Source organism: Ovis canadensis, chromosome 15 (assembly GCF_042477335.2).
Source record: "Ovis canadensis isolate MfBH-ARS-UI-01 breed Bighorn chromosome 15, ARS-UI_OviCan_v2, whole genome shotgun sequence".
NCBI lineage: Eukaryota > Metazoa > Chordata > Mammalia > Artiodactyla > Bovidae > Ovis > Ovis canadensis.
Genome location: NC_091259.1, coordinates 81204123 through 81226069, shown reverse-complemented (window position 1 = coordinate 81226069; position 21947 = coordinate 81204123). Strand labels below are relative to the sequence as shown.

The window sequence follows — 21947 nt, the reverse complement described above, 5'->3', positions numbered from 1 at the left end:
CTGGGGTGCCGAGGGCTGCGTGAGGAGCAGTCACGACTCCTCCGCCGTTCCGTAAATGACTCACAGCAGAGGCTTCTAGTTTTTCCCTGTTTCATTTTAATAGCAGGAGAGAGGGGGTGGACCACAACTTAAGGCGCATCTCACTGCCCCCGGGGAGAGCAAGGAGCAAGGATTCTTCTTCGAGGGCAAAGCCGAGAAGGGTATCTGCCTGGCAAATGGCTTGTCCAGCATCAGTCTTCACAGTGGCTGTGGGGCCCTGTGGCCACGAGGCAGTGACCAGCTCACCTGTGGGGGCCTCGTGGCTCCTGGATCTGGCGGGGAGGGGCGCCGTCTGCCAGCTGGGGTTGGCCCTCAAGCACCTGTCGGACCCTCTGCATCCCTGGGAGGTGGGAAGGCGGGAGTGAGGGTCAGCATGGATGCTGGGCGGGTGCGGACCAACCAGCTCGGGCTGCTGGGGCACCAGTGGGACCAGAAGTGGGAGGGCGGGCTGAAGGGCACAGTCAGGAGGCGAGACCGCTCACCCAGGCGAAGCCGGTGGGTCTTGTCGGAGAAGACCAAGCGGAACCAGCCAGGCTCTTTGCACTCGAAGGCTTTGCCGAAGGACAGCAGCACCTTGTTCTCCAAAAATCGACGCCAGAGTAGCACCTCCTCCTCAAAGGTGGCCTCGGGCAGGTACTGGGAGGGGTGAGAGGAACTCGGGATGCTTGCCTGCTGGAGGGAGCTTTCCCATCGCCACCCCACCACCTGCATTTCCACCTGCATCACCTTCCTCAAGTCGACCCAGATGAAGAAGCCGGCCCCATGGCTCACAAAGGGGATACCCAGGGCCCGGAGGTCCTCTGAGACATAGGTGTGGGCAGCCTTGAGCCGGGCGTGGTTTTCCGGCAGATACACTTGGTTGATCCAGTCTGCGTGGGTGAAACAGAAGCCAGATCAACCTCCTGTCAACCCTCCACTGTGTCCCGAGAGCCGGAGTACTGAAGGGACACAGCCCGGAGCTGCCCAGACTGGGTGAGCCCCACCCTGCTGGCTGATTGGGGTGACGGGGACAGTCAGTGAGAAGCACCTTAAATCCAGGTATTCGGCCATTCAGGAGCCCCCAAAGTCCCTCAGGACCCAGACCCTCACCAGAGGTGCACCCATTACACAGTGACACTTCTGAGTCACCCAGGCCGAGGCCCAGATCTCAGTGTGGCCACTGATGAGGTGTGGGGCCTTGGACAACTTCACCTCCCTGATCCTCCCCGTGTTTTAACTGACCTTTATTTTCGGTGTCCAGTTCAATGAACTGTAATATATACATATATTTGTGTAAACCAACCCCCGCCCCACCCCACCCCCAACACACAGGCAGGCTACCGAATAGTTCCCTGACCCCAAAGAACACCCTCATGCTGTTTGAGGTCACATCACCCCCTTCCCTATAACTGCTGGTCTATTCTCCATCACTGTAGTTTTGGCCTTTTCCAGAACATTTCGTAAGTGGAATCATACAGTAATCTTTTGAGACCGGTTCCTTTCACTCAGCACAATGCCCTTGTGCTGGGTCATCGTGGGCGTTAGAGCAGCGCAGTATCCCACCATGTGGGTAAACCGCAGTTTGCTTCTCCATCCATCTGTGGAAGGACACTCGGGTTGTTTCCAGTTCGGGGTGATTATGAATAAAGCAGCTATTAACATTCATGGAGAGGTTTTTGCGTGACCATGAGGGCAAAGATCTCCCTGGGCCAGGAAGATCCCCTGGAGGAGGGCATGGCAACCCACTCCACTACTCTTGCCTGGAGAACCCCATGAACAGAGGAACCTGGCGGGCTACAGTCCATGGGGTTACAAAGCGCTAGGCGCAACTAAAGCGACTTAGAGCACACGCAAGGGCAAATATCTCGGAGTGGGGTTGCTGGGCCATTTGGTAAGCGTGTGCTGAGCTTTATAAAGAACTGCCCAGCTGTTTTCCAAGGTGACCGTTCCGTCTGACATTCCCGCCAGCAGCAAATGAGAGTTCCAGCTGCTCTGCGTCCTCACCAATACTTGATACTATCACTATCTTTTTAAATGTAGCTACTACCGCAGGTGTGTAGTACCTGGTCCTCGTTTTCCTCATCTATGAAACAATGGGGAAATTACAGGTACACCTGCTTCCGAGGATTCTGGGGAGGGGCGAATGAGATGATGCATCGAGAGCATCTTGCAGGGCTCAGTGAATGGGGGCGATTACAGGTAACCTTTCTATCTGAACTCCCTCTCTGAACCCAGGAACAGAACCGATCTGCATAGAAAGATATACTTCCATTATAACAATTTTCCCATAATAGTGTCTGCTCTTTTCCCAGGGCTCACAGCTAAGAATAACGAGTTCACATTGATTAAGTGCCTGCTATATGCCAGGTGCCATTCTAATTGAATGACAAATTTCACCATCCCTACAAGACAGGGTCCATGATGATCCCTGTTCTGCAGATGAGAAACTGAGGCTCTGGGAGGTGAAGGAATAGGCCATGTAGTCAGGAAGTGATGGAGTGGGGCATGAACCCAGTCTGGGCTCAAAGCCAGCACTCTCAACTGCTACTGCTAAGTCACTTCAGTCGACTTCCGACTCTGTGCGACCCCATAGACAGCAGCCCACCAGGCTCCCCTGTCCCTGGGATTCTCCAGGCAAGAACACTTGAGTGGGTTGCCATTTCCTTCTCCAATGCATGAAAGTGAAAAGTGAAAGGGAAGTCATTCAGTCGTATCCGACTCTTAGCGACCCCATGGACTGCAGCCTACCACGCTCCTCCGTCCATCGGATTTTCCAGGCAAGAGTACTGGAGTGGGGTGCCATTGCCTTCTCCGAGCACGCTCAAACACAACCCTAAATTTGTCTCATGGGAGAAGTATCCACAACCCCAGGCCAGTCCCTCCCGCAACCTCAAGGGGCCAGGCCCAGGCAGTCACCACGGTCCCGGAGCAGCTGTGCCATCTGATACTGGACCAGGCCGCTGAGGCCGTGATAGCGGCAGAGGGAGGCCACCGCCGTGGCCACGGCCCGGTTTTCCGTGTACAACGTGCCGAAGCGGAGCCCAGACATCCCGAAGTCCTGCAGGAGACAGGCACCATGGGCAGTGGCCAGCCCTCCCGGAGGAAGCTGGATCCACCCATCTCTCTGCCTTCCCGCCTCCCTGACACCCCCGAGGCCAGCCAGGAACCCACCTTGCTAGTCGCCCACATCACGTGGGTCCTCTGGGGGTCAGGCAGCCTGCGGAGAGCACAGCATGGGAACAGAGGCAACACAGATCCGCGGGAGCTCACAGGATGGGTTGGTCAAATGAGGAGATGTATGGACGAACCTGATTTCATCTCCTGACTCGCTAATTCCTCTACATGCCTTACAGCAGGGGTCAGCCAACTGCAACCCACAGGCCAAATCCATCCTGCTGTCTGTTCTTGGAATTGAAGCTTTATAGGGGAACAGCCACACTCTTTCACATCAATAACATCCAGGACTGTTTTTATACTATAATGCCAGAGATGAGTGAACAACCATATGACCTGTAAAGCTTAAAATATTTGCCATCTGATCCAAAAATATTGCCAACCTCTGATACAGAGAATAGTTCAAGCATCACTTCCTCAAACAGAGCTCATCTGACCACCTCCCAGTAGACCAGGCCAACTGGGTACCCCAAGCCGATACTCTGCTGTCTCCACAGACACCTACTTTTTAATCATCAAATGATTAGCTATGTATCTAGTTGCTAAAGCTTGTAGAAATATAAGGTCCACAAAAGAAGGGCCTGTGTCTCTCTTGCTCACTGACATATCTCCAGCACAGCGAGGCGTCTGGTCCGCAGTAGGTGGCAAGTCCCTGTCTCTCTGAGTCTCAGTCTCCTAACCCCACGTGCCATCCACTTGGCAGAGCCTTGTGAGGACTGGCTGAACAGAGCAAAGGAAAGTGTTAAGGGACCATTGACTGAAACCACCCTAGCCAGGCAGGATAATAGCCACTCGTGTGAATTATCTCACAGCAAGAGAGAGGTCCTGATCAAGGACATGGAACTGACAAGCTACTGCCTGCCAGAAGAATCTGGGAGTGGCCGAAAGGAGGGAGGAAACACCAGCCCATAATATGTCCTTCCAGCCTCCCAGAAGCCCTCGCGCTGGAGATCATCTTGATTGAGAGAGGCTCATGCTGCCAGGGAGGACCTTGAATTGAACCGAAAACGGGCACAAGCAAGATGACTGGCCAGAGAGAACCCAGAAAGCTAAGCCCATCACCATAAAACCCAGAGATGTTGAGCCACATGGCAGAGCGTTTCTCCTGGGTCCCTATGCCCTGCTGGTCTCCTCCCAGGTGCCCCTTCTCAATTAAGTTTCTTGCTTTGTCAGCATGCGTGTCTTCTCGGACAATTCACTTCCAAGTGCTAGGCACGAGCCCACTCTCGGGCCCTGGAAGGGGTCCCTCTCCCAGACACAAAAGGACTCAGCAGGGCTGAAAGGTCTAAACAAACATGGAACCGTCAGAATCCCCAAATGCTGGATATGCAGGCTTGACAGATGACCTGCTCCAAGTGATCTCACAGGTGCTTTGCCTACACATGCCTGACTCAAGAATAAATCTAACTTGACTCAAACTGCATCTAACAAAAAAAAGCTCTGATAGCTGGCAGGGCTTGGCACACGCAGGGAGCCCCAGGAGTATTTGCTGAGTGAATGAAAGAAAATGGAGCCACTCTGGAGATGAAGGCAACAGCAGAGAGGCCCATTTCCCACCCTCCCAACCCTCCCTCATGGAATCCTAAGGCCCTTCCTTGGAGCTTTCAGAAACTCCATAGAACAGTTAGAAAACCAGTGACTGGCCCCGCCTCCCTTCTTCTCCTTGGGGGATCTGAAGACTGCAGGATTAGCAGGAAGGAAGAGGAATTGCCCTGCGGGGGCAGGGCCGAGAGAGTCATCTCACCTTTCCAGGCTCAGGACACTGCGGTACCCAGCAGACTCCTCAAACACAGACAGCATGTAGACCTCGTCCACCATCACGTGCAGCTCATGCCTGGAGGGCAGGTGTGGGGATAGTGGGGGTTGGGGGGAGTGAGTTTGGTTTGTTGGTTAAATGTGCCCCCCTAGGGGAAACAGTGGAAACAGTGTCAGACTTTAACTTTTTGCGCTCCAAAATCACTGCAGATGGTGACTGCAGCCATGAAATTAAAAGACGCTTACTCCTTTGAAGAAAAGTTATGACCAACCTAGATAGCATATTCAAAAGCAGAGACATTACTTTGCCGACTAAGGTCCATCTAGGCAAGGCTATGGTTTCTCCAGTAGTCATGTATGGATGTGAGAGTTGGACTGTGAAGAAGGCTGAGTGCCGAAGAATTGATGCTTTTGAACTGTGGTGTTGGAGAAGACTCTTGAGAGTCCCTTGGACTGCAAGGAGAGCCAACCAGTCCATTCTGAAGGAGATCAACCCTGGGATTTCTTTGGAAGGAATGATGCTAAAGCTGAAACTCCAGTACTTTGGCCACCTCATGCGAAGAGTTGACTCATTGGAAAAGACTTTGATGCTGGGAGGGATTGGGGGCAGGAGGAGAAGGGGACGACCAAGGATGAGATGGCTGGACGGCATCACTAACTCGATGGACGTGAAACTGAGTGAACTCCGGGAGTTGGTGATGGACAGGGAGGCCTGGTGTGCTGCGATTCATGGGGTTGCAAAGAGTCAGACACGACTGAGCGACTGAACTGAACTGAACTGAGGGTGGAATCGGCAATGACAACCCACTCCAGCACTCTTGCCTGGAAAATCCCATGGATGGAGGAGCCTGGTAGGCTGCAGTCCATGGGGTCACTAAGAGTCAGATACGACTGAGAGACTTCACTTTCTCTTTTCACTTTCATGCATTGGAGAAGGAAATGGCAACCCACTCCAGTGGTCTTGCCTGGAGAATCCCAGGGACAGGGGAGCCTGGTGGGCTGCCGTCTATGGGGTCGCACAGAGTCGGACATGACTGAAGTGACTTAGCAGCAGCAGCAGGGTGGGATGGCAGTGAGTCAGAAATCCAGAAGGACCACAGCCTAGCCCAGGGTTACCCAACTTGCTTTTTCCAAGAATATCCATCTTCTGTCTTTTTTTTTTTTTTTTTCCAAACAAATGACACTGCGGCTTTTGAAGCAGAGGGAAGGCAGAGCCCCCAGGCACCTCCACAGAGGGACACAGTTAGGTGTGAGACACTTAAGTGTCTCAGATGGTAAAGAACCTGCCTGCAATGCAGGAGACCCAGGTTCGATCCCTGGGTTGGGAAGATCGCCTGGAGAAGGAAATGGCAACCCACTTCAGTATTCTTGCCTGGGGAATTCCATGGACAGAGGAGCCGGGGGCGCTATAGTCCATGGGATCGCCAAGAGTCAGAAACGACTGAGTGACTAACACTCACATCTAGTTAAGTACAGACAGACCCAGATTCACAGCTGGCTCCACCCCTCACTCTGAGGCTCAGTCAACTGGGATAAAGACAGTATCTGCACCTAATACACTGCTGGGAGGATCACATGAGCAAGAGCATGAGGGTTAGCAGGGGCCTGGCCCCCAGAACGGGCAATGAATGACAGTTGTTGTTACAAAAAAGAGAGAACTAGCATCCCACCAGAGAACTGATCCCCGGCCCCACCCCCGACTCTCCTGCCAGGAAGGGTAGAAGCAGGTAGGAACCTACAGTGGGGTCAAGAGGGCAGCAGGCACCACACCAAGGCTCACATCAGAACCCTAACCTGTCCCAGGCTTTGTGGGGTGAGTGTGGGGCATCTCACCTCTTGGCAAACTCAAGGTACTCCTGCAGCTCCCCTGGGGAATAGACGTCACCCAGAGGATTCTGGGGGTTGATGAGGATGAGGCCTTTGACCTTCACACCCTGAAACATCAGCAGGGCAGGAGACCCTCAGCTCCTCCCCGAGGCCACAGAGTCCCACCGGACAGGCCGGGCACTGGGCAGGATCCCGGGGAAATCTGTTCACCACTCAACATGAAATGAAGAAGGGCAAAGAATCATATCTGTAGCATCATATCAGTTATAAAAGAAAACAAATGCAGAGACCAAAGCTCAGAAGGAAATATGTCCAAACACCAGCAGAAGTTGCCTTGGTTGGTAGAAATATGGGTGAGAGGTCGTGCTTTTAAAATTCCCTCAGTGGTCATGTATGACTTTTATGACCAAGGTTAAAAAAGATTAAAAAAAAAAAAAAAAGATAGACTGATAGATTTCTGAAAAGTGGACTGGACAGGAACCACTGGTCTCTTTCATTCTTCAGGACCCCCTCAGAGCGAGGGGGCTACCTATTCAAATTACCAGAGAGATCGTTGAACCACAGACTTGTAACCTCCATGCTTGACCCACTGAATCAAAATCAGGCTGAGCAGGGGGTAGTGGTTTTAATCAGGCTCCCTGGTTGATTCTTTGTACACCGAGAGTCTCAGGGATTTTCTCCAGTGGGAAGACCTCTGTGGGCAGGCTCCTTCTTGACCCCGGGAATGGTTCCATGCTTCCACCCTATCCCCATCCCCAACAGAGAGTTTCAAACCTTCTCCCTAGGAGATCGGTCCGCGGGAAGCGGGCCCTGCCCTGCTCAGACCCACCCACTTCCAGCCTTGGGTTTAATTTGATCCCCAGACCTCAGAATTAGCTCCTTGCAGGGCCATCTCCAGCTTCTCCACTGTGAGCTGGAAGGGGCGCGTTTCCAGCCCAGTGACCTGAAAGAGAACCACAAAAGCCACCCGCCAGATTCAGTCACCTCGCTCCGGACCGGAAGGAGGGGGTCTCACCTCCCCACTGTCGTCTCTAGCCTCCTCTTAGGACAGTCTTAGAAAACACAGGATGTGAGGGGTCACTTCCTTCTCACTGCTACCCGCACATCACATCAGGTCAGGGACAGCCTCACAGCTCTTAGGTTTGGAGAAAAGCCCCCCTGAGGCCCTCTGACTGGGGTCCCTGAGCTTCCATGCGGAGATCTGCTCTGCCCTGTTCTCACCCCCACCATTTCTGTGTGGTCTCCCTGGGATGCCCTTGGCCTCTACATGGACCCTAGGGATCTCAGAGCTGAAATAGGTCCCCAGGACACCCAGGCAAGGGCAGCCATGGCCAATGGGAGGCCCCATTCTCCTTCTGGCCATAACCCCAGAGCCCATGGCATGCACTTCCTCTCATGACCACGGCCAAATTCAGAAGCAGGAACATCCTGGCCTACAGGAAGGTCCAGGCCCACCGGGGGTCCCAGAAACTCTTACCTCACTGTCCAGATAGACACAGACCAGTCGGACGTTGCCATAGAGATACACGTGCTGCGTGATGGCTCCATAGTAAGGGGCAGGGATCAGGAAAGCCTCTGGGGGCAGGAGTGAGCCAGGGCCTGTCACCCTATGGCCAGGATGCCCAGAGGCCCCATCCACTGAACCCCCATGCCTCTCTAAGCCTTCAGTGTCCTTGGGGAGCATGCTTCCTCTCTTTCAGCTCCCAAAACTCTTTCTAAAGCTTGGATCCGCTGAGATCAGTCCCTTTTCCAATAATTAGTAGCTAACATTTACTGAGCACTTACTATGTGCAGGGCTCTGTGCTAAATACTTTCTAATCTCACTTGATCATCACAGCCACTCTGTTATTATCTTAACTGTACTGATGAGCAAACTGAAACTTAAGTCCCTCAGAAGCACAGGACAGGCTGGGTCACTCTGAGGACAGACTTGGAACCAGGAGTCGAGACTGCAGGGCGATGGTCTGGGTTTGACAAATGGAAACACTTGACAGTGGCTAGAACTGCCCAGAGACAGGACGTGCTGCTCCTGGAGGAGTGGGGGCACTGAGCCAAAGGCTGAGACCACCAGGGTGGGAGGGGGTGTCACGCAGAAGACGCTGTGGACGGGGGTTGATGAGATGATGTCCAAGGTCTGCTCTAACACAGAGGTGAAGGCACCGCCCCAGTTCTGCAGCGGTCACACCGGTCAGGCTGAGCTCCTCAGCCTTCCCTTCAGCACAACCCTCTCCCACAACTCCCAGGTCTGGAAGGAGTGGCCTTTGCCCTACATGTCCCCTCCACTGATCACAGGGATTGGACCAGAGGTAGACAAATGACCCCCGGAGCCAATGCACCGGCTGGCCAGACACCCATCATGTTCTCTGTATCTCGAGACTTTGCTCCAAGAAGCAAAGACCCTTGTGAGACGAGAATGAGCACTCGAATGCAGAGGTCATGGAGTCCGAGCTGGGTCAACAACCCGGGGCCCTACAGAGTTGAGGATGGTCCAGAAGAGGGAGGGGGACCGCACACGTCAGGGACAGACAGAGAGTACGTGCTTCTCCTACTCTTGATTGTTCTCGAATGGGTAGGAAATTGCCTGTTACATCCTTGCAATGAATCTTCCTTTTAGGTTCAAAATATTACAGCTCTCTGTGTGATTCTGAGAAGTTACTCAACCCCTTGGGACTTAATCTCCTCATCTGTTAAATGGGAATAAGCCCAGAACCTATCTCATTGAAGTTATAGTGGGGATTAAATGACAGACTGTGCCTAGCCTTAGACCAGTGCCTGAAACATAGTATGTGGTCAATAAAAGCTACTAATAGTAGTTTAGAAGTTAAGCTAGTGTGAGCTGGCCTCCGTTCCTGGCAGCCAACAACCCTGACCATAGCTACGGACAACATGTCCTTGACATGACCGTGGCTCTTGCAATAGGTGCTGCTGGCTAGCCAGGCGACATCCACTCCTAAGAGAGCACACAGATTTTTCAGCTATGACTAGCAAGAAATCCAAGGAAAGTGGACCTTCCCCCAGCCGCTGGGGATGAAGCAAGTTCAGCTTAAACCAACCAGGGTTCTCCTACTCTTTGCCAGGGACTGCTTTGTGAGTCTGTTCTGGCCAGAAAGTTGAAAGGGACTCTCCTGGAAAAGAGTAGACCCATTTCCTCCCTCCCCTCAAAAAAGAGACAGGCAAAGCACAGCCTCCCTCTCTTCCTGCTTCAGGACACACTGTGACGTGAGGCTGTGGGTGCCATTGGTGAGAGCGAGGAAAAACCAAGGTCGTCACGGAGGCAGAGCCTAGAAGCCTGGCATCACCTTCATTTCCCTGGAACTGCCAACCCATGCTGTCTTGTCAGGGCACTTAGCTCAGCCCCCCGCGATGGTCTGACAGTCTATTAGGGCAAAAGCATCTGATGCAGCCCTCCAGGCCCAGCAGCTGGGGTTGGCGAGGGGTGGGGGAGGTGGCAGGGTAGGGGGGCTGCAGGCCCAGGGCCAAGGTCTACTCACCCCCCGCCTCACACAGCACCGTGGCCAGAGCAGAGAAGAGAGAGGCACAGCCGTTCAGAACCACCACCTGAGGGAGACACGTCCACGGGACCAAGATGAATCTGTGTGGGAGGGAGCATGGGCCTGCAGCCTGGATCCCGGGGGCACAGAGGCAGGGCCAGGCCGCAACTCGGGGGGCCCACCTGGGCACTGTCACAGCAAAGCCACGGGGGCCCCCGCAGGCCCCTCCTGACTAACAGCCGAATCCATCTGTGTAGCTCATTTGTGAGAACCCTGTTCCAGATCCACTGAGCAAGCAAGAGGGAGCTGGTCACTCAGAGAGTCCGGCCCGAAGATGTGGAGGCAAAGAGGGGCCACAGGACAGAGCAGGGCAGAAATTACGCTGCTGCTGCTGTTTAGCTGCTAAGTCACGTCTGACTTCTTTGTGACTCCATGCATTACAGCCCACCAAGCTCCTCTGTCCATGGGGTTCTCCAGGCAAGAACACTGGAGTGGGTTGCCAGGCCCTCCTCAGGGGATCCTCCTGACCCAGGAATCTGGAAGTATCTCCTGCCTGGCAGGCGGGTTCATGACCACTGAGCCACCTGGGAAGTCCTACAGAAATTATACCCAAACTCTAAATGTCTAGGGTGAGGGGAAAGAAGGGAGGGGTGTCTTCCTAATTTCCATATCAAAACTAACTGACCCCACCAGACCCCTGGTCAGCCAGAAGCTGGGGAGGGAGCAGAAGAGGGGGAAAGAGCAGAGGAGGGGAGTAACTCACATTCTCTGGTTTAAGGGGTGCGGGGCTTCTGCAGTAGAAAGACAGGAACCTGGCCACTTCCTCCCGGAGGCTGGAAATCAGACAGACAGACAGCAGTGATTGTCAGCAGGGCCTGAACTCCTCCCCCACCCCTTCCATCCCAGAGCTCCTCTGGCGCATCTTCAGGCATCCACTCCTTGGCCCCCACCTCCCTCCTTGGCCCCAACACTATCCACATGCATGGAAACTTTCATTCCAGTAGTTGTAGGACACCCTACCTACCTAATCAGCAGACTGTAGGAATATCACAAGTAACACTCTCTATGTAGATCTAGCTAATAGTAATAATAACACATTATCATAAAAAATGTATAATGTATAACAACATAATTATTATAACAATAACTATTATCATAGTTATTGCTAACATTTACAAGCATTTACCTTATGCAGGTATTAGAGAATTTTCCTTAATCTTCATAAAACTATAACACAACTACTACTATTTCCATTTTACAGACAAAGAAACTGAGGCTTGAAGGAATTAGGTCATGTGCTGATTAGCGGCAGAGTCCACACTCAAGCCCAGTGGTCTGACTCTAGGGCCACCATCCTCATTATTACAAGAGCAGGTGCCTTGGAATTACCCTTGGAATCAAGTCCTGCTCCAGCACTAAATCCTTAGGACTGCATCTGGCCCTAGTAAGTGCCCAACAAATATAAAGGCTTATTAGTTTTATTTATCATCTCCCATCTTACCAGCAGCAGGAGTCCCCAGGCTGATTCTGGCTCCTCTAAAGCTACTGAGAAACTGGGAATAAAGACTCCTGGCCTGAAGGCCCTCCCCGTGCCTCAGACTCAGAGAGACCAAGTCTGGGGGCCTCTGAGTGGGGGCGGGACAGGCAGGAGGCACCAGTTCTCTGCAGATGCTCAACGAGACCCTGTGACCACCAGCTCTCCAGGACCAGGCCTCAGCGCAGGGCAGGCATTCTCAACCCGACCCTGTTGATGTTTCAGACCAGATCATTCTTTGCCATGTGGGCCATCCCAGGCATTGTAGGAAGTCTAGCAGCATCTCTGACCTCTCCCCAGTAAAAGCCAGCAGCACCCCCTCCCCCAAGTTACAAAAACCAAAAATGTTTCCAGATGTTGCCACATGTCTCCTGGGAAGCAAAACCGCCCTGGAGGTGAGAACCACTGGCCCACAGGTCCTACTTACAACAGATGTCCCCTCCAGTCGGGGTACTGCAACAGGGCCGGCTCCAAGTGCAGCATGTCACTCTGACTCAGCTGGGGACAGAGAGGGGACAGCAGGACTGAGGGCTGCACCCGCTCATGGGCACCCGTATTCACGCAGCACTGGGGCCTCTCAATCCAAGGGCTGCTCATCGGAGAACAGGGGCAGGGGCAGGGGCAGGCCAGGAACAGCATTCTCATGCCCATTCTGCAGATGAGGAAACTGAGGCTTAAAAATGTCAGGTGTGGGAACTCCCTGGCAGTCCAGTGGTTAGGACTCCTGGCTTTCACTGCAGCAGGCCCAAAATTCCATCCCTGATTTGGGAACTAAGATCTGCAAGCCATGCAGCGTGGCCAAAACCAGTCAGGTGGCTAGGCAACGGTACAGTGCTAGCGAGTGGAGAGCTGAGATGAAGCAGAATCTCTGACCCTAGTCCAGGGCTCTTTACACAATACGCCACCTAGCAAAACCAGAGGGTCGATTTGCGGAGGCAGTGGAGGAGCCCTCGACCCTCAGCTCCTCTGCGGGGTGGCGGGAGAGGCCCCAGAATTGGGTGCCCTATTTTGGTCTTGGTTCTGAGTCCTGGAGGGACTCAGGCCACTGTCCTCCTGCAGCCTCAGCTCAACCTCACACTTTGGAAAATGCGGCCATCTCCAGGCCACCTCCACTGCCCCGGTGCTGGGTTAGGGGCTCCATGGCATCCTGCACACAAAGTCGAGGAAAGGCAGGAGTCGCGGACGGTGGAACAAAAAGGAACAGAGGGAGTCAGCCACGTGCCCACAACTCCACGCTCCTCCCGTCCCCCTCTCTCCTGAGAGCCACGCTGTCCAGTACAGAGACCGCTGGCCACTGTGGTTCCTGGCTCCTTACGTGCGACTCTCCTGAAGGGAGACGCTGCATTCTGAAGACTTGCATGAGATAAGTACGTAAAACACGGGGCTACCCAGGTGGCTCCGTGGTAAAGGACCTGCCTGCCAATTCTTGAGTTTGAACCCTGGATCGGGAAGATTCCCTGGAGAAGGAAACAGCAACCCGCTCCAGTATTCTTGCCTGGGAAATCCCATGGACAGAGGAGCCTGGTGGGCTACACAGTCCATGGGGTCGCAAAAGAGTCAGACACGACTTAGCAACTAAACAACAACAGCAGCAACATGTAAAATATCTCATTAATAATTTTTAAGTTGATTACATGTTGAAATGGTCAAATTTTAGATATATTGAACTGTATAAAATATATGATGAAAATGAATGTTACCAGTTTCTTTGTACTTGCTTAATAGAAAAATTTCAATTGTATATGTGGCTCACATTTTACTTCTACTGAATGGCACTGAGCTGCCTTAGAGTGGGGAGATACCTTTGGGTAGAACAGGCTTTTCAAGTCCTCTGGAAACATGCTCCTTTGGGTGAAGTATCACTCCTTCCACAGCCCCAGACCCTGACTCCTAGGCCTTAAGAGACAGGTGGTTCCCGTGGTTTGCTAGAGATGGCTCTCACTAGCTCAAGAAACCTGATTATTCTATCTATACGTGAGTGGGCAGGGAGAGCAAAGGGCAAGGGGCAAAATAAGGGTAGGCGATTAAGAGGTCCAAAGTACTAGGTACAAAATATGCTACAAGGATATACTGTACAATATGGGGAATATAGTCAATATTCTATAGTAGCTATAAATGGAATATACTCTTTAAAATTTTTCTTAAAATTAAAAAAATTTTTAATTAAAAAATTGTGCATCACTGTTATATACCTATAACTTAAATAATACTGTATAGCAATTACACTTCAACTTCTGCTAAGTCGCTTCAGTTGTGTCCGACTCTGTGCGACCCCATAGATGGCAGCCCACCAGGCTCCCCCATCCCTGGGATTCTCCAGGCAAGAACACTGGAGTGGGTTGCCATTTCCTTCTCTAATGCATGAAAGTGCACTTCAACTTAAATAAATAAAATAATGTGATTATTACATTTTCAGCAATTTTTCAACATGTGCTAAAACCCAGTCTTTTTCAAAAATGAAATTATATAAACTATATAGATATTATGTAAGTCAATCATAGTAAAAACAAAAGTAAAAACATATATAAAAATCATAGTAAATCAAATCATAGTAAAAAGAAAGGGAAAAGGTACTCAGACAATACTGCTTATGGTCGACATTATCCACTTGGCTCCCATCTGGGCTCCGGGGGCTCTTCCCGGCCAGGTGTCCGCGTGGTGGGGCCAGCACGTGATGGTGCCGTGTGCCTCTCTTCCCAGCTCTGCGTATACTGAGAGTACAGCACGACCCAGAACCAGCCACAGTGGGGGCATGTGCACTGTGGGGGACTCCGCAAAAGCTACAGATCGGACCTTTCCTGCCCCAGGGCCAGTTGGTAAACACTGACCACACGTCACTGAGTGTCTCCCCCTGAGAGCAGGGACCCAGCAGGAGGGGCTGAGGCGGGAAAGAGCCAGAAGAGGAGACGCAGCAGAATCAGAGTCGCCCCAGATGGCAGAGAACGTGCTCCCCAAGGCAGAGCTGGGTCTCCTGACTCCAAGACTGGGGCAACTGAGGCAAGCAGCCAGCTCTCCGGGGGGAGCATTCCAGGGAATCCCAGAGAAGACAGCCCCTCGGAGCTGGGGATGCCACTCAGAGATGCAGTGGGACTTACCCGTCTAGACAGCAGGTCAAAGCAGAGTTTGTTCTCACTGGTGCCCAAGTTAATGATGCCCTGGAGGTGAGAGGTACAGAGCCATGTAAGCACAGCAGAGGGTGCCAGCAGAAGGCTCCAGGAGCGCACAAGGCAGCGAAGTGGAGCTCTGCAATCTCGACCTTCCCACCACCCCACCCGGTCTTTGCTCAAGCGCTGCCCTCCACAGGGTTCCCTGATCACATCTCCCCATTTCTAAAGCTCTGTGCAAATGCCTTCTCCTCCAGGAAGCCCTCCTTAAAATCCCACCTGCAGAGGATCTTTTCTTCTTCGGGACCCCAAAGCGCTTTAGCTGTCCCTCTTGAGAGCACTGGTCAGTTTTCATCCCAGGTCACAAAGCCTGATGTACAGGCTTTCTCTCCCCTACAACATGGGAAGGTCCCTGAAGACGCCACATGCCCAAGACACACACTGAATCTCTCAAGAGGCTCAGCTTACAGGCTGCCAGAATGTGCACACAATAAACTGGTGCTCCGGCAGGAACAGGAAGAAGGGTGAATATACAACAAGAAGAGGCCCTGGGCTGGTGGAAATTCTCCCTGGGGTGGGGACCCACGCCGCATTACACAGCATGCAGATTCCAAACCCATAAGGCACTGTTTTCATAGGACAAGGAGGAGGGCAGGCACAGCTCAAGTTGCCCCTTGGAGAGTCCCTGAAAAGACTCATGCACAGCTAATTCCTGACCCCTAAGGTATTAGAGGGGATGGGGAAGGAGGCAGGATGAAAGAGTAGAGTTTCACTGGGCTCAGCTTATGACAAATAAAAGGCAGTGCTTCTTCACGCCCCAGGGAGAAAACCTATAGGATCTTCCCTACCACCAATCCATCGCCGAATCCTGTCTCTTGTACCTGCAGATACAGGCACAGTCCAAGCAGTTCTCCTCCACTGCTAAGTCACCAGTCTCTCTTGTCTACATTACTGCAATAGTTTCCCTCCTTCCTTTCCTGATCATTCCCTCATCCCCATTCTCCCAGAAATGAATCTCCATCCAGCAGTCTGAGTCATCTTTTTAAAAGAAAAATCAGATCCCATTGCTCTTCCTTTGAACACTTTCCATCCCATTTGGTCTAAAATCAGAAGCCTCACCATGTCCCATGAGGCCCTACAGATCTAGTGCCACCCCTGCCCCCATTTCCTTTCTGACCTCATGCCAGCCTCCAGCCAGTAAGCCCCTCTGCTGTCCCTTGACCTGCTCTGGGGACTTTGTTCTGGCTGTTCCCTCTGCCTGGAATGCTTTTCCCCCGGATAACTACAAAGCTCACTCCCTGTGACAGGCAGCCTCCAAGGTAGCCCTCAGTGACCCCCTACCTCCTGGTGTTCAGGGCCTTGCGTGATCCCTTCTCCTTGAGTGTGCATAGACCTAGTGACCTGCTTCTAATGAACCAAACATGCAGAAGTGAGGGGATGTCACTTCCAAGACTAGGCTACAGTCTGTGGCTCCCATCTTGGGCACTCCTGATCTCTCATTCTCTCTTTCTCTCTTGGATCACTTGCCCCAGGGGAAGCCAGCTATGTCATGAAGCAGCCCCATGGAGAAGACCATGTGGGAAGGAACCGAGCCTGCCAATAACCATGTGAGTGAGTGCGGAAAGGGATCATCCTCCTGTCCACTCTGTAATCATGTGAGTGAGCCTGGAAATGGATGATTTCCCTACCCCACCGAGTCTACAGGTGAGACCACAGCCCCAGCTTCATCACAACTTCCCAGAATATCTTCAGCCTGAAGCACCACCCTGATTCCTGAATTCCAGAAACTGTGATCTGTTTCTTTTAAACTGCTAAGATCTGAAACACTCTGTTACACAGCAAGAGATAACTGATACAATCTCTTACTTTTTCCAGGTCTCTGCCCCAATGTCACCATATTAAAGTGGCCTTCTGTGACCACGTCACCTAAATAGCAACATCCCCAGCGCACCCCACCAGGCTCTGTCTTACTACCCTGCTTTCTTTTTCTCTACAACACTAACCACAACATATTTTATATACTTATGTCTGTTCACTGCCCATCTCCCATATTATCTTATAAACTCCATGAGGGCAAACATGGCTGTAATTCTGGCACATAGAACAATGCCAGCACCTGGCACATGCTCAATAAATAAAAATTATTAAAGGGTTATTTGTGCCAGCTCTCTGTGCTCTGAAGGTATTACTAGTAATAATGTATAATAACAGGTAATAATTAGTATAATATCAAATTATAATATAATATATAAATATATTATATATAAATATAATAAATACATATATTATAATATATTCTATTTATTTATATTTATTTATTTTAAAGCTACTATATTTATTATATTTAATATATGATTATATATAATTTATAAAATATATTATATATTTATAATATATAATATAAATACAATAAACAATAAAATAAAAATATAATTATATTATATGATATAATTTAAATGTATCAATATAATATTATACTATATTAATATATAATATAAACATTATATTATAATATATTATATATAATATTAATATAATCATATATTATATTATATGACAAATATAATAAATAATAAAAATAAAATAATAAATAAAATAAAAATATTATATTGATATATTATATATAATATAATCTTATTATATAATATATTGTTATATCATATTAATATATTATAGATTATAAATTATATATTAGTATATTATATTAACATATGTTGTATTATAATATATTAATATATACTAATAAATTATTGTAATATAATAAAGTTTTTATATATTAATATAGTATTAATATATTATATATAATATATAGTATTATATAATATGCAATATATTATATATTATATAATATATAATATATTATGTAATATGTAATATATTATATGTAATATATTATATAATATATAGTAATAAATTATTAATGTGCAATAAGTTATTATATTAATATATATGACTATATATGATATTATATACTATACATAATATATTGTAATAATATATATTAGATTTAATATATAATAATATATCATATATATTATAATTATAATATATATTACACTATTACTACAATAACTAATAATTACTAGTAATAATTTATAATAATAAATCACAATATTATAATAATTATAACAATTATAATAAAGTATAAGAATTATGATATAATATATTTATAATATTTTTACTATATTATATGTATTTAATATAATAATTAGTAATTAAAATATATTTATAATTGTATTATTATAATATTTAGTAATTGTGTTATTATAATAATACATTTATGATAATAGCAACTGCCGCTTATTGAATGCTCTATGTGAAGCACTGTGCTAATAATTTATATACCTGATAACATTTAGTTTTGACAGTACAGAATATAACAGGTATTATTACCCCAATATAGAGATGAACTGAAGTTCAAAGACTTTAAGTAGTTAGCTCAAGAATATACAACTTGAAAGCGCAACCCTTTCAGCCTGAACCCTAGTTCTGTCCCAGCTCTAAAGGTGAATAGTTGGGCTGTGGACCAGAAGCCATATAAGAGCACTCCCTGGTTATTGAATTCCTCCCCCACAAATCAAGTTTCCCTTAATTATAAGCGGGCCATTTTCTGATTCAGGTAGTATATTGGGACCTCTCTAAGCAACACTGGAAACCCCACTGGAAGTCAGAAGTCCATGACTCCAACGTGACAAGAGCAAGCTGGGTGCTGCCTTATCTTTCAAGGTAGGGTGCCCTCCCCTAGTTCTCTCCTGGGTCCCAGTGGGGCAGGGGGCATCACTCACACTGGGGTTTTTGTCCTCATCGTATTCATCCATGTGGTAGGTCCTGTAGCCCTCCTCCGCTGAATCCCAGAACCATTTAATGACGCTTCCTCTAGAGGACAGGTAGGGGCTGCTGGAGGGGAGCACGGCAGCAGGGTCACCCACTCCGTAGAACTTCAGCGGCTTCTGGTCGAGTTTTCTGGAGCATTCTCTTTCCAGACCATCTCCCTTGTTACTGGGCAGGCCCTGTATGGAGTCTGAATCTGGACAAGCAGTAGTCATCCTGGATTCCTTCTGAGGGAGGGTGAACATCTGCAGAAAAACAAAAGCATTCAATCTCTGATCTGATCAAGGACCTTCCGTAGCACCAAGCATCAAAAATGAACTGTTAGGGGTGCGGGGGGCTTCCCTGGAGGTCCAGCAGTGAAGACTTCACTTTCCAAAGCAGGGAGGTGAGGGTTCAATATCTGGTTGGGGGGTGCCTAAGATTCCACATGCCGTGTGGTTTAAGAAACCAAAATTAAAATTAATAATAACAATATAACAAGTTCAATAAAGACTTAAAAAGTGGTCCACATCAAATACAAAAAATCTTTTAAAAAATGAACTGTGAGGCATGGGGCCCTCCCCCTTCTCTGTCTCCCCTTCCTTTAAGTTTATACAGTTACCACTTCCTGTGTCCCCTGCTAGTTGTGACCATGTGTGCATTTGCTTCAAGGCATCAACCCTACTAAAGATTTACAGGCAGAGGGTTTATTTGCTACTGTATACAACTATAACTAATGGCCACTTCCGCTTGCTTTTACTTTTGGAGAAGTCTTTGATTCTGCAGGCTAAAGTGTCACCAGCTTCTTTTTTCCCTTCTTGCTGATCTCAATTAAAAAAAAAATTTTTTTTCTGACTTAGAGCAGAAAGGGCCTGGAGTCCACGGGTCTTGCGGTGACTGATGTTGATGACTTGGAGCAGACAATGGATGAGGCCTGAGAGGAGGGAAATGGGGGTCTCTGCAAGTGCAGGGACCCGGGGCAGCGCCTAGAATTCCATCTTCACTCCCAAAGTGGGGCAGTTCTGGCCTCAGGGAGAGGCTGGTCTGATCCTGTGCTCTGATGTGAACTCCACTTTCTAAGCCAGTGTCCTCTTGGGCAAAGTGGGTGTAACAGTAACTATTTCATAGGGTAGCCCTGGTGAGGACAGAAAAATATGAGTTAGTGTAAATGGCTTAGAACAATCCTGACTCATGGCCGAAGTTCAGTAAATTATATTTATATTTACTGTTATTATAAAACTCCCTGCCAATTTCCCTAGTCCTGATGCCCAAGCCTCACAACACCCGATGATGGGGGACCAACCAGCGGCTCAGAAACGCACGGGGGCTGCCGAGTTAAATTTTGCTCCATGAAGTCATTTCTAGGTCCTCCCCCAACTGACTGGGCCTCCTGAGCCTTAACTCGGATCACCACCCCCCACTCCGCTTTAATCCCCCTCCCCGCAGCCTTGGACGGGAGAGTTCAGAGCCGGACACCCACGTGGCAGGCCTCGGAGATCCGCAAGACGGCGGCCAGGGCGGGTGGCAGAGAGCAAGGCCCCTGCAGGCGGCGAGCGCCCGCAGGGGCCGGCTCCCGGTCTCCGGGAGGAAGTGACAGTTGGGGCCGAGGGCTTCGAGACGGCCGGGACTTGGGCACAGAGACCTCGAGCCCGAGCCCCCGAAGGGCCCCCTGCTCTGCAAAGCGGGGATCGCACCTCCTCGGCAGAGCTGAAGGCGCCGGCACCCAAGGCTCCGGGGACGCGTCCACCGCGGCTGAGCGGGGCGCATCCGGGCCCAGGCTCCCGCACTCGGGCCCGTCTGCGCAGGGGGCGCACGAGGGGCCGCACCGCGGGGCTGGGCCCCCCCAGAGCCTCTCTCCCCGAGACCGGCTCCCACCTTTGGCCGCCCAAGCCGGAGGGAAAGCCAGGGAAGGGGAGGCGGCCCGCGGCCTGAGCCGGTACAGGAAGGGGCGGGCGCCCGCTGCCACCACGGCGCTCTACGGCCTCGGCGCGCTGACCGCCTTCCCGACCAGGTCTCCCCGCCCCACAAACGCGGGCGCCTTCCTCTGCCTCCAGGCCTTAGCTTCCCCATTTTAAGGCAGTTACCAGGGTTACTGGGCAAATATATGCCTGGTTGGGGCCTATGGAAAAGCCTTTAGGATTAAGGCGTGTGCATCCTTAAAACATCCTTCTGCTGAGAGAGCTTTTGACCTGAGTTTGTCATTTCTCCTCCTCCTTGCGTACTACAGAACGCTTGTTGAACTCCACCTTAGACCTACACATTCTGAGACTTTGGAAAAGAACTAGACCACCCAGCACCTGGGCCTACACAGAGCCTTAGAGTAAAATTCTCCTTTTCCCATGGGGAGAAAAAAAAACTAGCAGGATCCGTCAATACAGTATATGTGTGTCTGTGTATATATATACATATACACAGACATGTGTATATGTATACATATACATATATACATATGTATATATATACACAGACACACATATATGGGAAGTGCATTATTTATATATTATGTATGTAATAATATATATCAGACACGACTGAAGCAACTTAGCATACATATATATGTATATATGTGTACATACATATATACACACATATATATACATGTATATATAGTAATATCTAGAGCAAACAGTTTTTAAAAAGTCGAAAGTTATAACTAAGAATGAAAGTGTTAGTGGCTCAATCGTGTCCAACTCTTTGTGACCCCATAGACTGTAGCCAGCCAGGCTCCTCTGTCCATGGGATTCTTCAGGCAAGAATACTGGAGTGGGTTGCCATCCCCTTCTCCTGGGGATCTTCCCAACCCAGGGATCAAGCCCGAGTCTCCTGCATTGCAGGCGGACTCTCTACCTTTGAGCGGCCATAGGTGGAAGCCCCCATATACTTGGCCCTCAAATGTCTCAATTTCAAAGGACTGAAATTGGTAGTTTCTGTTCTCTAATCACAAAGGAATTAAAGTAGAAATCATTAACAAAGATAGCTGAAGGACCCCAAATATTTGGAAACTAAATATTTGCTAAATACATTATAGAGTTGGACACAACTGAGTGACAGAACTGAAGAAATCACAAGGAAAAGTAGAAAACTGAATGATCATAAAAACTCAAGTTATCAAAATTTATGGGATGTTGCTAGAGAAATGCTTGGAGAGAAATCAATAACTTTAAAAAACTTTTGGGCTAGTCTTCCCTATTAAAAAGCTAGAAAAACAACAAATTGAACCCAAAGTTTAAAAAA

The 21947-nt window shown here is 49.4% G+C and overlaps 1 protein-coding gene across 6 annotated transcripts; it reads right to left on the bottom strand.

Annotated features, from left to right (window-relative positions):
- Positions 1-79: 79 nt before the first annotated feature.
- Positions 80-20892, bottom strand: ACCS (1-aminocyclopropane-1-carboxylate synthase homolog (inactive)). Of its 6 annotated transcripts, none has more exons than XM_069553932.1 (15): positions 20589-20892; positions 18689-18979; positions 14895-14954; positions 12227-12297; positions 11029-11098; positions 10266-10332; positions 8252-8349; positions 7640-7717; positions 6781-6881; positions 4937-5026; positions 3190-3235; positions 2935-3076; positions 766-908; positions 522-675; positions 80-379 (listed from the first exon to the last, which is right to left on the bottom strand). In XM_069553932.1, exons 1-15 carry the CDS (start codon positions 20781-20783, stop codon positions 282-284), a joined length of 1704 nt encoding a protein of 567 aa, XP_069410033.1. In that variant the 5' UTR covers positions 20784-20892; the 3' UTR covers positions 80-281. The 6 variants fall into 6 exon arrangements, with proteins under 6 accessions (XP_069410033.1, XP_069410037.1, XP_069410035.1 ...); XM_069553936.1 differs by having other exon boundaries at positions 12227-12451; positions 20194-20706; XM_069553934.1 differs by having other exon boundaries at positions 20194-20701.
- Positions 20893-21947: the final 1055 nt, after the last annotated feature.